The 14614-nt window shown below is 48.3% G+C and overlaps 1 protein-coding gene across 1 annotated transcript in view; it reads left to right on the forward strand.

Moving 5' to 3' along the window:
- LOC140588992 (NACHT, LRR and PYD domains-containing protein 3-like) overlaps positions 1 to 14614 on the forward strand; it is a 164577-nt gene that overhangs the window by 107604 nt on the left and 42359 nt on the right. The window contains exons 6-7 of the mRNA XM_072711657.1: positions 1493 to 1666; positions 1805 to 1978. Coding sequence (XP_072567758.1) covers positions 1493 to 1666; positions 1805 to 1978 — 348 coding nt within the window. The remainder of the gene's footprint in view (positions 1 to 1492; positions 1667 to 1804; positions 1979 to 14614) is intronic.

Consider the following 14614-nt stretch of genomic DNA (forward strand, 5'->3'; position numbering starts at 1 on the left):
ACCTGTTCCACTGTCTGAATGAACTGGGTGACAATTCTCTAATAGAGGAAGTACAAAGATACCTGAGTTCAGGAAGTCTTTCAGCAGCAGACCTCTCACCTGCACAGTGGTCAGCTCTGGCCTTTGTGTTACTGATGTCAGATAAGGAGCTGGATGTGTTTGATCTGAAGAAATACATCAGATCCGATGAAGGTCTTCAGAGGCTGCTGCCTGTGATCAAGAAATCTAGGACAGCTCTGTAAGTGATCTTACATACGTCTGTTGCTAATGAAGTACAGATGTTATTCATGATACTGCTTTTATATCTTATCAGAACAATGCGGGTGTATTTATATGGACACCCAGAAATTCTTTTTCATTCTGAATACTGCAGAATATGTATATTTCTTAACATTCTTGCTGTGGTGTGTGGTTCAGTGGGTATGGACTCTGTGCCTGTTGTCAGAAGGTTACTGGTTTAAATATCTGGCTGAGTGATGCTGGTTTTGGACCCTTGAGCAAGTCCCTTACCCCTCAGCTTCAGGGGGCTGGATGCTGGCCAACCCTGAGCTCTGACCTGTATGTGTGTGTCAGAGAGAGTAAGATCAGAGAGGCGACAGCAGTATTTTACCAGGGGGACGAATAAAGTTTCACTATTTCATCCCTATTTGACAGGATTGATAATTGTCTGATTAGTGTTTTGTATATTTAACAGGTTCACAGGTACAGCAAACAGAAAATATGGATTTCAGTCTTGATGTCAGCAATTCAAAAGTCATATAAAAATACATAATTAAAATAACTTAAGCTCTTCTTGACATTCAAACCCCCATAAACATGTACACTTACACACATCCGAGGCAGGAACTGAACCCAAAACCCTAGAACCCCTGGGTCGGCTGTAGTGCTGATCACTGAGCCCCAGCGCTGCTCAGAGCTTTAGAAAAATACTTATGCATATATTACAGAGTCTCAGGGTAACTCACCCTGTAAGGTCATTAAAAAGCAGGTTCGTCTCGGCTGGGGAGTGTCAAGTAAAAACTATTTGTTTCTGACTAGGACAAGGAAACAACAAAATAACTGATATTTCAGCTATATTCTGCATGTCTTATTGTACTTGAAACTGCTTATTTTGATATTTTATTTGATATACCTGTGTGTGGTGTATGTATTTATATCTTAACACGTTTCCTTTTCCAGGCTGGACAGCTGTAGACTCACAGAGACTTGCTGTGAAGTGTTGGCTTCAGCTCTCAGATCATACTCCTCTCAGCTGAGAGAGCTGGACCTGAGTGACAATGACCTGCAGGATTCAGGGGTGAAGCTGCTCTCTGCTGGACTGGGGGATTCACACTGTACACTGGAGATACTGAGGTCAATATTACTGGGTATTCCACACTGTAATGTGTAATTATTGAAATTTTTAATGAAGTTGTCACATTTAGTTAAAAGTAATACTCATAGTGGTGAGGTGTTTTTATTTATTGGAGAGATATTGTCTGTCTCTCTGCAGGGTGTCAGGCTGTAGAGTCACAGAAGAAGGCTGTTCTTTCCTGGCTTCAGCTCTGAGGTCAAACCCCTCACACCTGAGAGAGCTGGACCTGAGTGACAATGACCTGCAGGATTCAGGGGTGAAGCTGCTCTCTACTGGACTGGGGGATTCACACTGTACACTGGAGATACTGAGGTCAATATTACTCGGTGTTCCACAGTGTAATGTGTAATTACTGAAATCTTTATTGAAGCCGTCACATTTACTTTAAAGTAATATTCATAATGGTGAGGTGTTTTATTTATTGGAGAGATATTGTCTGTCTCTCTGCAGGCTGCCATTCTGTAGAGTCACAGAAGAAGGCTGTTCTTCCCTGGCTTCAGCTCTGAAGTCAAACCCCTCACACCTGAGAGAGCTGGACCTGAGTGACAATGACCTGCAGGATTCAGGCGTGGAGCTGCTCTCTGCTGGACTGGAGGATTCACACTGTACACTGGAGATACTGAGGTCAATATTACTGGGTATTCCACACTGTAATGTGTGATTACTGAAATCTTTATTGAAGTCGTCACATTTACTTAAAAGTAATACTCATAGTGGTGACGTGTTTTTATTTATTGGAGAGATATTGTCTGTCTCTCTGCAGGCTGCCATTCTGTAGAGTCACAGAAGAAGGCTGTTCTTCCCTGGCTTCAGCTCTGAGGTCAAACACGTCACACCTGAGAGAGCTGGACCTGAGCTACAATCACCCAGGAGACTCGGGAGTGAAGCTGCTCTTTGCTCTACTGGAGGATCCCAGCTGTAAATTGGAGAAACTGAAGTGAGTACAGAATGTGTGTCTGCTCCTGCTATAGACTCATGTATGTGGAGAAAATGCAACAATTAAATAAATGGATACAGCAGTACTATGTCATTCTGCTTCTCCTATAGTGTGGACCACAGTGGAGAGTGTAGGACCAGACCAGGGATCCATAAATGTAAGCTTGCATGCTTTTATTCTTAATACCATTAATACTACTTTATGATAGCATTCACACAATTATCGTGATGTGTGTCTGTTTTTTCTTCCATCTGAACTGTTGGATGCGCAGCCTCATCTTGCAAATTGTGCATTCTGCCTTTGAGTTATCATAGCTATTAAAATGCATCAAAATACCGCTTCGTTCCCAACTACCACTCATCTTGCCTATTATTCGCGCACCACACTCCCTCTTTCTCTCCTCCTCTCCCTCCCTCCTGCTCTGTACCTGTACACCGTCAGCACGCGTACCCACCTTGTCTGACTCATCACGTGATTGGTCGCCCGGCTCACACGCCATTAACACAAACTTCAGTCACAGTCAGAGCAGAATGGAGCGCTGAGCCGCGGAGATGTTTTGCTTTATAAAAATATCTATTGGTCAGGATCCGGATCTTTTGAGCGGGTCGTTCGCGACAGACACATCACTAGTCGGCGCTGAACGCTGCTGGAGGGCGGTATGTGTCCGAAGTGGTTTGAAGGAAGTTCTTCTTTTGAAGAAAAGACAAATTAACTTCTAGTGGTACTCTTTGGGTTAAAATTTCAGGTTTAACGTGTTTGATTAATTCTGTTTGTAATTTTATTTACCTGTAATTAAGGCTATTAATTTAGCACGCGCAGCATTTCGCCCCGTCTTCCCGCCGGCGTCGCGCGGGCGTCCGACATTTCCTGAGGTATTTCACATACTTGAATTCCTGCTTCGTTTTTATATTTTATGTATCGTACAGAATAATAGAGTGCAGGCTAAAGTGCAGTTCGGTCCCCAGCGAGTCTCACAGCGGCCGGAGCGCCGCAGACTCGGGCGGCTACATGAGTATATTGGGAATATAATGTGTGTATTGGAGCGAGTTCTGTGTTAGTGAGTGTGTGAGGTGTGACAGTGATAATGATGGAGATGCTGGGCTTCGTGATGGGATTAATCGCTCTTCCTCTTGCCTACAGACTTCTGCCAGCTGTCGCTGGACCCAAACACAGCATACAGACACCTGTCTCTGTCAGAGGGGAACAGGAAGGTGACATGGGGGGCAGAGCAGCCATATTCTGATCATCCAGAGAGATTTGACTGGTGGCCCCAAGTTCTGTGCAGAGAGAATCTGACTGGTCGCTGTTACTGGGAGGCTGAGTGGAGTGGAGATGGAGCCCTGATAGGAGTGACTTATAAAGGAATCAGTAGGAAAGGAGGGAGTGATGACTGTCGGCCTGGACACAATGACAAGTCATGGATGCTGCGCTGCTCTCCTGACAGTTACTCTGTCCGGCACAATAATAAACAGACTGTCATACCCATAAAGCCCTCAGGCTCCCGCAGAGTAGGAGTGTATCTGGACTGGGCGGCTGGTACTCTGTCCTTCTACAGAGTCTCCTCTGATGAACTGACCCTCCTGTACAGCTTCACCTCCTCATTCACTGAACCCCTCAGTCCAGGGTTTTGTGTTTATTATGCAAACTCCTCAGTGTCCCTGTGCATGCTGGGATAGCTCACTGTGCTGGAGGAATCATTTTTACCTTATCAGAGTGTCACATGTCGCTGCTTCTCCATGACAAAAAGGTAAAATCTCTGCTTTTTAACCAGTATAACCCCTTTTACTCTGTCTGAAGTGTGATGTATGTTAGAGAAAATAAATGACTGGGTTCAGCAAACTTAGCAAACATGCAAAATTTTTCTGTCTGATTAAAATATAATGAAATGTAATCCTGATGAGTGGGGGGGCTTTTCCCCTCCCCTGTATATGTACATTTTATATATTTCTGTCTGTATATTGTATTTGCTGCCTGTACACTGACAATAAAGGCTTCATATTGTATCCTATTAATGTCTTGGTTCAGCTCTGCTCAAAGCGTGAGGTAACTGGGTAACATAAATCATATAATACAATTAAATAAATACACTTTACTGTAATTGAACATAACTAACAGCATTAGATTAAATCAGCATATATAATAACCATGTAAAAGGAGACGGGAGACATAACAGCGAAAGCAAAAAAAAATATCCATAGAGTTAAAAACAAAAGTCATAAATCACATTAGTAACATATATTAGATTAAATGATCAAAATACAACAAGCAACAATAAAATTTCCTAACTAAACCTGTGAACTGCTACACCTGACAATCGACAAGCTAATTAGCAAACCGCGTCTCTCTCTCACCCCCATTAATACTCGGGAAAAGACTCATTAAAAGTCGAACTAAGTCCTTATTACCTAAGTAAATAATTACACAAGTGATTAAAAATTAAGCGTAACACATTTTAACTTCTCATTTAAAATGCGGTTTAACTTCAGACGGCTGAGCCTCACATCCGCCCCCTACTGCCGTCCTGAGGTAACTGCGGGTTTCCCGTCGGTTGCAGCACGTGAGACGCTGCGGTCCCTCAGTTAACATCCGCCTAACAACATGTCAGATATGGTTAATGGGTACAGTCATTATTTAACGCACAATAAAACATTAACCTGATAAAATTAGTCTACAGTAAAAGTCCTATTTGGTGAAGTTAAAAAACATGCATATTTAGCAACAACGAGAATGGACAGTTAATAGCTGATTTGTTATTCTGACTGCAGCGTTTCTATTTTTCCTTAAGACCAGTGTGGATAGCATTCTGATTTCACTACATGCCTGATCATCTATGATGCACTGTATGTGATTCCAAATGACCTAAAAATAATCTCTTTTTTAGGAATCCTGATTAACTTTATATTCTGGTGTAAATTTCTTCTTTTTAATCCACGCAATTTAGGAATAAGATTATCAGATGCAATGTATCCCACAAAACACTCACAGTGGCATTGCAGCAATACAGATATACCCCTGAACGCAATGGAAAGGTGGATTCTTACTCTGACGTCCCTCTTCTTCCTTTGGTGATGAGCTATTGGCCTCTTGCAAAATGATATCAGTTACATCAGAATCTAAATAATAATTTGTTTCTTTTCCAAACTTTTCACTCACCCTGCAAAGATATTTCTTGTCATTCTCAAACAAATGCATTTGTACATATGTAAATAAATAATAAGTAAACATTTAAATGGCATCCCAAAATTTATTTTAAAGTATTTGATAATATAGGCTTGATTCATTTTGATATTAATATTGAATTGTGAATATGTTTATTCTGGTCTTTAAGTTTAGGGAGAGGCTGTGTCTAGTCTGAGAGAGGGGGCAGATTTCACTTTGGGGGGGTAAATGTCAGAAGGGGTGAGTGTGGTCAGACAATTTTTAGGCCACTTTATTTCACTTTGCGTGACTGTTTTTGGAATATGAATCTCGTTTGGTGGAAGTGTGTTCAAAATGGCCACAGTCTTGTTTGGATAAGAGTCCAATACGCATGGAGCACTTTGAGCAGAGTGAGGACGCCGCCATTTAGGAGATATCAAAGAACAAACTGTTGTTTTAGACGCGGACTAAATACAGAAGACAAGCCAAAAGAAACAGGAAACAGCTGGGCACAATCGGGGAAGCACACGTGGATAATGAGGGGGCGTAGCACACATCGGGAGCGGACGGAGCAGGGCGTGACAGGACCCCCCCCCAAAGGCGCGCACTCCGGGCGCGCCTGAGAGGAGGCGACGGACGGGACGAGGGAACAGGACCAAAAACCAAAAACAGGGAGCAGAACAGAGACACAGAACAGGCCAAGAGACAAGAAGAAAGACAAGACACGACACAGGACAGGAAAAGCAGACAAAAAGACCGAAACAGGAGACACAGGGGGACCAGAGAACGGAGGAACAACAGGGCGAGGAGTGAACAGAGGAGACAGAGAGGGACGAGGAACAAAGGCAGGAGGGACAGACGGGAACGGAGGAGGGACAAAGGGACGAGGAGACGGAACAAAGGGAGGAGGACAACGGGGAGCCCAAGGGAACCCTGGCGGGCGAGGGAAGTCAGCCGCAGGGGCCACAGGCGGACGGGAGGCCGGAGCCGGAGGGGACCACACAGGGGACAAGGAGACAGACGGAGGGACCGACAAAGGAAACGAGGAGGGAGCAGGAGGGAACACCGGCGCAGGCAGGCAGGAGGGGGTAGCCGCAACAGGCGGAGGCGCAGCCGGAGCCAGGGGAGGCGCCCCCCGACGCCCAGCCGAAGCGGGGGGGCCCGGAGGCGGCCGACGAGGCGCCGACGGAGGGACCGCAGGTGGGCGACGAGGCACCGGAGGGGGACCCGGAGGCGACGGCCGAACAGGAGCCGCAGGACCCGCAGGCAGCCACCGAGCCACGGCCAGGGGGCGCGCGGGCGAGCCAGGGGGCAGGGCGGGCGGGACCCGGGCCCGACGCCTGTGTCCCCGTCCTTTACGGGACACTGAAAGGCGGGGTCCTGGGGGGTGTTGGCCTCGCTGGGGTAAGGGCGAGGAAGTCAAGAGGGTGGTGCCCGAGGGTGTAGGCTTGGGCAGAGCAGGGGGCGTGGCCGCAGGCGGTGCAGCTGAAGCTGCGGCCAGGACAGGAGAGTCGGGCTGGACGGGAGAGGCGGCCTCAAGCAGGGCCGCGGGCAGGACGGGAGAGGCGGCTTCAGGCAGGGCCACGAGCGTGTGATCAGCAGGGGGCGCCTCAGCGGGCGCCGCCATCACGTGGCCAGCAGGGGGCGCCTCTACGGACACCTCGGGCGTGCGGCCAGCAGGGGGCGCCTCTGCGGACACCTCGGGTGTGCGGCCAGCAGGGGGCGCCTCTGCGGACACCTCGGGCGTGCGGCCAGCAGGGGGCGCCTCTGCGGACACCTCGGGCAGTTCAGGTGCCGGCAGGACAGGCGAGACAGACAGTTCAGGCGTCGGCCGGACAGGCGAGACAGGCAGTTCAGGCGCCGGCAGGACAGGCGAGACAGGCAGTTCAGGCGCCGGCATGACAGGCAGAACAGGCGCCGGCATGACAGGCAGAACAGGAGGGGGCGCCTCTGCAGGCACCTCGGGCGCCTCAGTCATTTGGCCAGTAGGGGGCGCCTCGGCAGGCGCCTTGGGCGTTCGACCAGCAGGGGGCGCCGCAGCGGGCGCCGCCGTCACGCGGCCAGCAGGGGGCGCCGCAGCGGGCGCCGCCGTCACACAGCCAGCAGGGGGCGCCGCCTCGGTCACCTCGGGCATTGCCGTAGGCAGAGCGGTGGCAGCTGCAGGGACTGCATGCGGGTCAGGCAGGGCAGGCGGGTCAGGCAGTGTTGCTGGCAGCGTGGCAGCAGCAGCGGCAGGCGGTGCCGCGGGCAGAGCGGCGGCATCAGCAGCAGGCGGTGCCGCGGGCAGAGCGGCGGCAGCTTCAGCAGCAGGCGGTGCCACGGGCAGAGCGGCGGCAGCTTCAGCAGGCAGCGCAGCCGCGGGCAGATCGGCGGCAGCTTCAGCAGGCGGGGCCGTGGGCAGAGCGGCCGCAGCAGCAGCAGGCGGTGCCGCGGGCAGTGCGGCGTCAGCAGCCGCTGTTGCTGCAGGCGGTGCAGCGGCGGTGTCATCCCAGGCAGGGAGTAATGAGCAGGCCCCCAGGAGGACGGTCGGGGTCTCCTCCATTCCTTTCCCCTTGCGCCTCTTCTTTCTCCGGCGTTGGCTGGGTGGTTGCGACGGGGATGCCCCGGAGAGAACGAGCGGCTGGAGCCGCCTCTCCGTCACTCCCTCTCCAAGCTGCCGGAGAAGCTGCTCGTGAGCGGGGTCATCTCTTGAAGGAGGGTCCCGCTTCTGCTGGCTAGGTCCCGGAGTCCAGGGTCCTCACGGACCTCTGGCAGGTTTAGCCAATAGACCACCTCTTGCAGCAAGCCGAGCCGCTCGTCTTCGGCTTGCTGCGGTGAGTCGCTGTGGAGATCCGTCATTCTGTTGTGATGGGGTGAGCGAGCGAACCGGGAAGCAGGCGAAGCAAGCCGAGAATGCAGGCAAACGGGGTTTATTCGGGACAACAGGACAGAGACACCAACCAACATCAATGACGGATCTGGGGTAACGTACTCAGATGCGGACTAAATACAGAAGACAAGCCAAAAGAAACAGGAAACAGCTGGGCACAATCGGGGAAGCACACGTGGATAATGAGGGGGCGTGGCACACATCGGGAGCGGACGGAGCAGGGCGTGACACAAACTCCCTTGGCTCAGAAAAAGGAGGGAAAACGGGGGAAGCTGATGATTCTCCCTGAGCATCTCAAGGTGGAGAAACGAGGATGCAGGAGAGGATTGCCATCCTGGGCAGCAGGTTACAGGGTGGGGCGACGACCCCCAGCTCCTCAGGCAGCGGCAGGCTGGGGGGCCCCGCGTGTGATAATAGGTGATACTATGTGAAACACGGTTATAAGGGTGGCAGACAAAACACTAAGTCTGTCTAAGGACACAAACAAACATAACCTATATGGATACTGAGACTAGCAATAATAAGTATACACATATACAGGGTATATACAGGCCAAACTTAAAAGGGAACTTTCTTCAGGGTGTTGGGTGAGTCTGTGGTTTGTAAGGCAGGATGGAAAGGGGGGGGGGGGCTGTGTGCCAAGTTGAGGGACCCCTATCCTTGAGGCCCATTCTGCCGTCTGTAGGTCCCTAAATCTTTGGGCCATAAAAGCTGGAATGCTGGTCTCCCTTGTCATCTGTGTGTGTGTGTGTGTGTGTGTGGGGGGGGGGGTTACTGACCCCCCTTTTGTGCCTTGGCCAACGAGTACCTCTTATACCAGGCTAGGCCTTGTCTCAGGCAACCAGGAATCTCAGCTCTGTCGTATGTGTGTGTGATCCTACACTGGACAATTTCCTGCTCCATTCACACATGGGGGTCAATCAGAAATTACCCCGACTTTATACTAAGGAGCTAGCAGGGTAAACTCCTTTTAACGTCCAGTATGACTGATTCAGACATTTGCGTTCACATGTACAGACCCTCTGGGGAATGTCAAGAAATGTTTGGGTGGCAGTGCATGTCTGAAAGGGGTGAAAGTGACAGAAACACAAAGTCATAGATAAATCAGTCTAAACTAAACGAGGTTCACAAGGATGATTGATATTTCTTTAGTGAACATTCAGAAATCGTTTGCTATCCCTGCACACTGGAAGCTCCCAGCCCAGACCTGCACACATCTACATGTCTAAAGTTCACAGGGAGAGAAGCCTAGACGGCTGTTCATCCTGACTTGCTCTATGGCAGACTGCAGAGGGCGCTGTGCTGCCATTTATTCCAGTTCATTGAATAATACAATGGCTTGTCATGTCTCTGTATGACACAGTTCTGCCAATCAAAGGCAGGCTTTCCTAGAGACTGACCGAGAGAACGACTCCAGCAGTGAAGGCTGAGCTGACCCTGTTATCTGGCCTGATTAACAACCAGAGAAAGACTGATGTAGGTTTGACTGTAAGAGAGATTTACCAGCATATGATATTAAGGTGAGAACAGATCCAATAAGTGAGCAGAGTTAAATCTCTCTTACTAACATTAAAACTCATGAGCCTCTGTGGAAGGTGCAGGAGCTGTTGGGCCATTTTAAACACAAGGTCAGCATGTTGGGGGAATGACATGGAGGCTCCATAACTGTGCCCAGGTATTTAAATGCCTCAGCCTGCTCTGCCTACTGGCCGTCCAGAATAAAGGCTGATTTATACTTCTGTGTACAACCTACACCATCAGTACCTTTTCCCAAAAACACTGAGCAGATTAATTTCCGTTTTGTTCAGTTTTTTTGTGAGAGTGGGAGGAGCTTCCTGCTTCTCAGGCTGCAGTAGGTGTGGTTTTGGACTGAGGCCAGACTGAGAAGAGCAGCATGGATTTGGAGTTTATTAATAAAATAATGCATATTACAGATTTTTATTCAATTGAATTTCCCCTTGTGGGGACCAAAAATGGTCCCCACAACTTCAAGATAATAGGTTTTTATCACACTGTGGGGACATTTGTTCCCCACAATGTAATGTATACCTGGACCACACACACACACACACACACACACACAACTGAAACCTTTCCCGATAAGATTAACAAAAAAGAAGCTTCCTGTGTATGAGGCTGCCAGACCAAACCATGCCGGACTCCGCCCTCAGCCATGGTAAAGTGATGTGATTGGCTAATGAATGAGCATAAGCACAAGCCATACATACAGAAAGTGCTTCTGTACTTAATACACATTCATTTGCAGATATTCTAGGGGAACATTTGATATTAAATGTAGCTATATTGTCCATTCAGGCCATACAGCTTGGACCTCGATAATCTGCATTTCTTATTTATTTCTTTGTCTGTATTTTCATGTTGTCCTATGAACCCATATTTTCCTTTTGCCATTTTGTCTAGGATGTTTTGTTAATTTTCTTCAAAACATTGATCTGTTTTGTTTTTGCTTTGTGACACTTTGATATCTGCGTTGTGGGTGGTGAGTATTTGGTTATTATGTGTGTATTTGCGAGGGAGACAGAGAGAGAGAGAGAGAATATTCTGCTTTTCTCAGAGTACTTGATTTTGACAGGTGTGTGGAGCTTTGACAGTACCGCCGCTCCCTATACGCAGAGTACCCAGTCTTTTTATATATTATAATAATAAATTAATATTAATAATATACATATACAAATAAATAAAAATATACAAGTTGTACCCAAATCTCTGGATTGCTCTGCGCATAGCAGTGACGCTCCCTGTAACTGTCGCCTCTGCTGAGCGAAGTTTTTCTACAATGAAGCTCATCAAAACGTACTTGCGCTCATCTATGGCACAAGAGCGCATGAGTGGTCTGGCAATTGTCAGCATCAACTCTGAATTAGCAAAGGCTTTATCATATGAAGAGCTCATTTACGACTTTGCCTCAAGAAAAAGCAGAAGTGTGCCTTTGTAAATTTTGAACTTTGGAAAGCTCCAGCAGATGACAGTGTTGATTTTATTTCAGTTTATTATTGTTTATTTTATTTATTATAAATGTTTTATTTAAAGTGTAATTTTAGTTTGTATTTTTTGCTGTAGAGCTACAATTGTAATTTATAAATGATACAATTTATTTATGTATTTACTTTTATTTGAATAAAGTTCTATTTTGGCCCCTATAGTAGGTGTTTTTTTTATTATTTTATTTTTACTTCCGTAATATTTGGGGGAGGGGGCACAAAAGTAAATTTCTGCTTAGGGCACCCATTTGGCCAGCAGTGGCCCTGAGCTTTGAGGTCATGGGGTTGATGTGGGTGCGGTACCATAGTGATGTAACACCATGAGCCATACATTTGTAATGTATATTAAAACATAGGCTGTATTTCTGTTGACATATGTAATTAATATTGATATATGAATATATTGGTGGTACTTTTGAGAAACATGGCTCTTCTACCCTCCCATCACTAGAAGCAGTGGGTGGAGTTATGCTGAGAGATATAGAGTCTTTCATTTTCATTATTAGGGTGGACAGCATGGTTGATGATGTCGGTTTCATTACAGCTTCAGGTCCATGTGGGGGTGGTGCCTGGTCCATATCTGCTCATTCAGGTCTTATACAGATAGTCTGTAGATGGAGCCTTAGTCCCTTGATGAGGTGTCTGTCTGCTTCTAATCCTTCTAATCCTAACAAATGAAGAAAACATATTTCAATAACATAATGTTTATTTTTTTATGCATGGCATTTAGCATAAAACATGAAAAATATACTCTCTAGGGAAGAGTTTTCCATATATAGGATACACGTGACCCTCTGCCTTGTTTATAAAGAAAAACTTCTTTATAGACATGAAAACCAGAATGATTAGGACGATGCCGACTGACACTAATATATATATATTCTCATTTGCTGAGACACATGGGGCAGGAGCAACTTTGCGCAGTAAAGAAGCAGCAGCCTGCATGGTCTTGTGTAGCATAGGATTGGCTGAGCGAGGTCACATGGTGAAGAAGCTGCAGGTTGAGTGGTTTTGTGCGGCATAGAAGTGGCAGCCTGAGCGGCTTCATGTAGCACAGAAGGCTGAGCGGCTGAGCGCAGCACTTAAGCAGCAGCCTGCATGGTCTTGTGTAGCATAGAAGTGGCTGAGCGAGGTCACATGGTGAAGAATCTGCAGGCTGAGTGGTTTTGTGCGGCATAGAAGCGGCAGCCTGAGCGGCTTCATGTAGCACAGAAGGCTGAGCGGCTGAGTGCAGCACTAAAGCAGCAGCCTGCATGGTCTTGTGTAGTATAGAAGTGGCTGAGCGAGGTCACATGGTGAAGAAGCTGCAGGCTGAGTGGTTTTGTGCGGCATAGAAGCAGCAACCTGAGCGACTTCATGTAGCACAGAAGGCTGAGCGGCTGAGTGCAGCACTTAAGCAGCTGAATCGTCTCTCGGAACGCAAAGTTTGGAGACATAGTGACCTTGTCCTCCGAGCCCATCATCTGCAGCCAGAGCCAATGTGACTCCAATGGGAACCAGGCTGATTTCCTCACCAGATGAAGGACTCCCAGGGCTCTTCCAGTTCCTCCTGGTCTGATGATTCACAGATGAGCAGGTCTTCTACATAGTAGCGGGCCACCGGAGGTACAACCTTCCAGAGTGGTCTGGAATCATTTTATTTAACTTATTGTGTTTCTCAAAATACACGTCGTAAAATAGCTTCAAATTGTATAGAGTTGCTGTAGGGCGGGACTGGTTTGCCCGTTTTCACCAGTAGAGGGTGCTGTGATAGACTGGTACGTATAATGGGATATAATGGTTATGTCTGCCCTAGTGTCTATTTTTAAAGTTATCGTCTTCCCACACACAGGGAGATTCACCTGCCAAATGGAATCGAAATCAGACCCCTCTACACTGCCAAGGACAAATGGTTCAGCCTCATTGATTAACATCAATGAGCTACGGCTCTCACTGCTTGACTCTTACAGGCAACAGCGAAATGCCCTGTTTTGTTGCATTTCTGACGTTGCTTGTTGTACGCGGGACATAGACGTGGGGCATGTGACCTACCACACTGTGTCAAGGTGTCACTGGGCCTGTCTGTGTTCCCACTGCCCGTTTTTATTCAGCCTTTTCCCTCCACTGTGCTGCTTGTCCCCTCTGGGCTGCTGCTGCGCTGCCCGGATGTCTGTCATTGTCACGCTGGAATTCTATGTCTTTATCGACTTGGACTGACCTGCCATCTGCCCGCTTTGTCTGACGTTAAGTCACTTTCCATTTGGAGCCTTAGTGAAACTTCCCGGTTGGCAATTCCAGTCACTACTCTGTCTCTTACCTGCTCTTCTTTCAGCCCGGCAAAGTCACAATGCTCTGTTAATTCATACAAGCTCCAGATTAAGACACCCCCTGATTCGCCCGTCTTCTGTACACTTTGGTGGAAACATGCTTGTTCATGTATCATGTTTCTGTGGTGCTCATAAAACTTTTTTATCACCACTTCATAGTCATTAGCTTTACTTGTGTCTGCAAATATGAATTAACTAAAAATAACCACCACTTCTTTCCCCATTGCCTGTTTATTTGGCCTCACACAGTCCATCCAGGTCCCACTGGCACTGGTCGTGCTGCTCCTGGTCCTGCTGGCCTTGCTCCTGCAGGTTGTCCAGCTCACGGCATTCCTGAGCTTGCTGGGCCTCAAAGCTGCAACACGCCTCCTCGTGCCCAAATTGCACCACTTCTGCTGACTCATCCTGCTGCTTCTAGCGGTCGCAGTCACATGCCCTCCAGTTGACGTACGTGTCGTGCAGCTCCTGCTACTCCTGTTCTGTGGACTCACACAGCTGCTCCATGTTCCACTGGCACTGGCACTGGCACTCCCAGGCCAGCTGGGCCTCCAAGGTGTGGCACTGAGTTACACTGCCTCTGCCTGCTACCTCAGGCAGTCACACGTGCAGCTGGGGGTGCGATGTGGCTTCTCGCAGCTGGTGTACTGTGAGACCTCGCTGTCTGGCTGGTAAGCGGTCGGAGGCTGCAGAAGATCCCGCTTTTTCTCCAGCAGGTTGGCAGGAATGACTTAAAGGTGCACTACACAGGCCCAGAGTGCTTCAAGGGATGGGGTGGTACTTGTCTCCCTGAGCCGCTCTCAGCTGGTCTCCCGGTGGCCCTGTTGTGAGCTTCTTGCCCAAAGTATACCCGGTGTCCCTTCTCTTCACAGCACCAGTACACTAGCCTCTTGCCGTGGAGCTTGCGGTTCCTCACTGTCTTATTGCCGCCATCATGCCCCAAGCACCACTTCACAGCCGCCTTCAGGTCTGCCAGGCTGAAGCGGGTTTGCCAAACAATTCTGAGAAGTG

This window comes from Paramormyrops kingsleyae, chromosome 4, assembly GCF_048594095.1.
Source record: "Paramormyrops kingsleyae isolate MSU_618 chromosome 4, PKINGS_0.4, whole genome shotgun sequence".
Classification (NCBI taxonomy): Eukaryota; Metazoa; Chordata; class Actinopteri; order Osteoglossiformes; family Mormyridae; genus Paramormyrops; species Paramormyrops kingsleyae.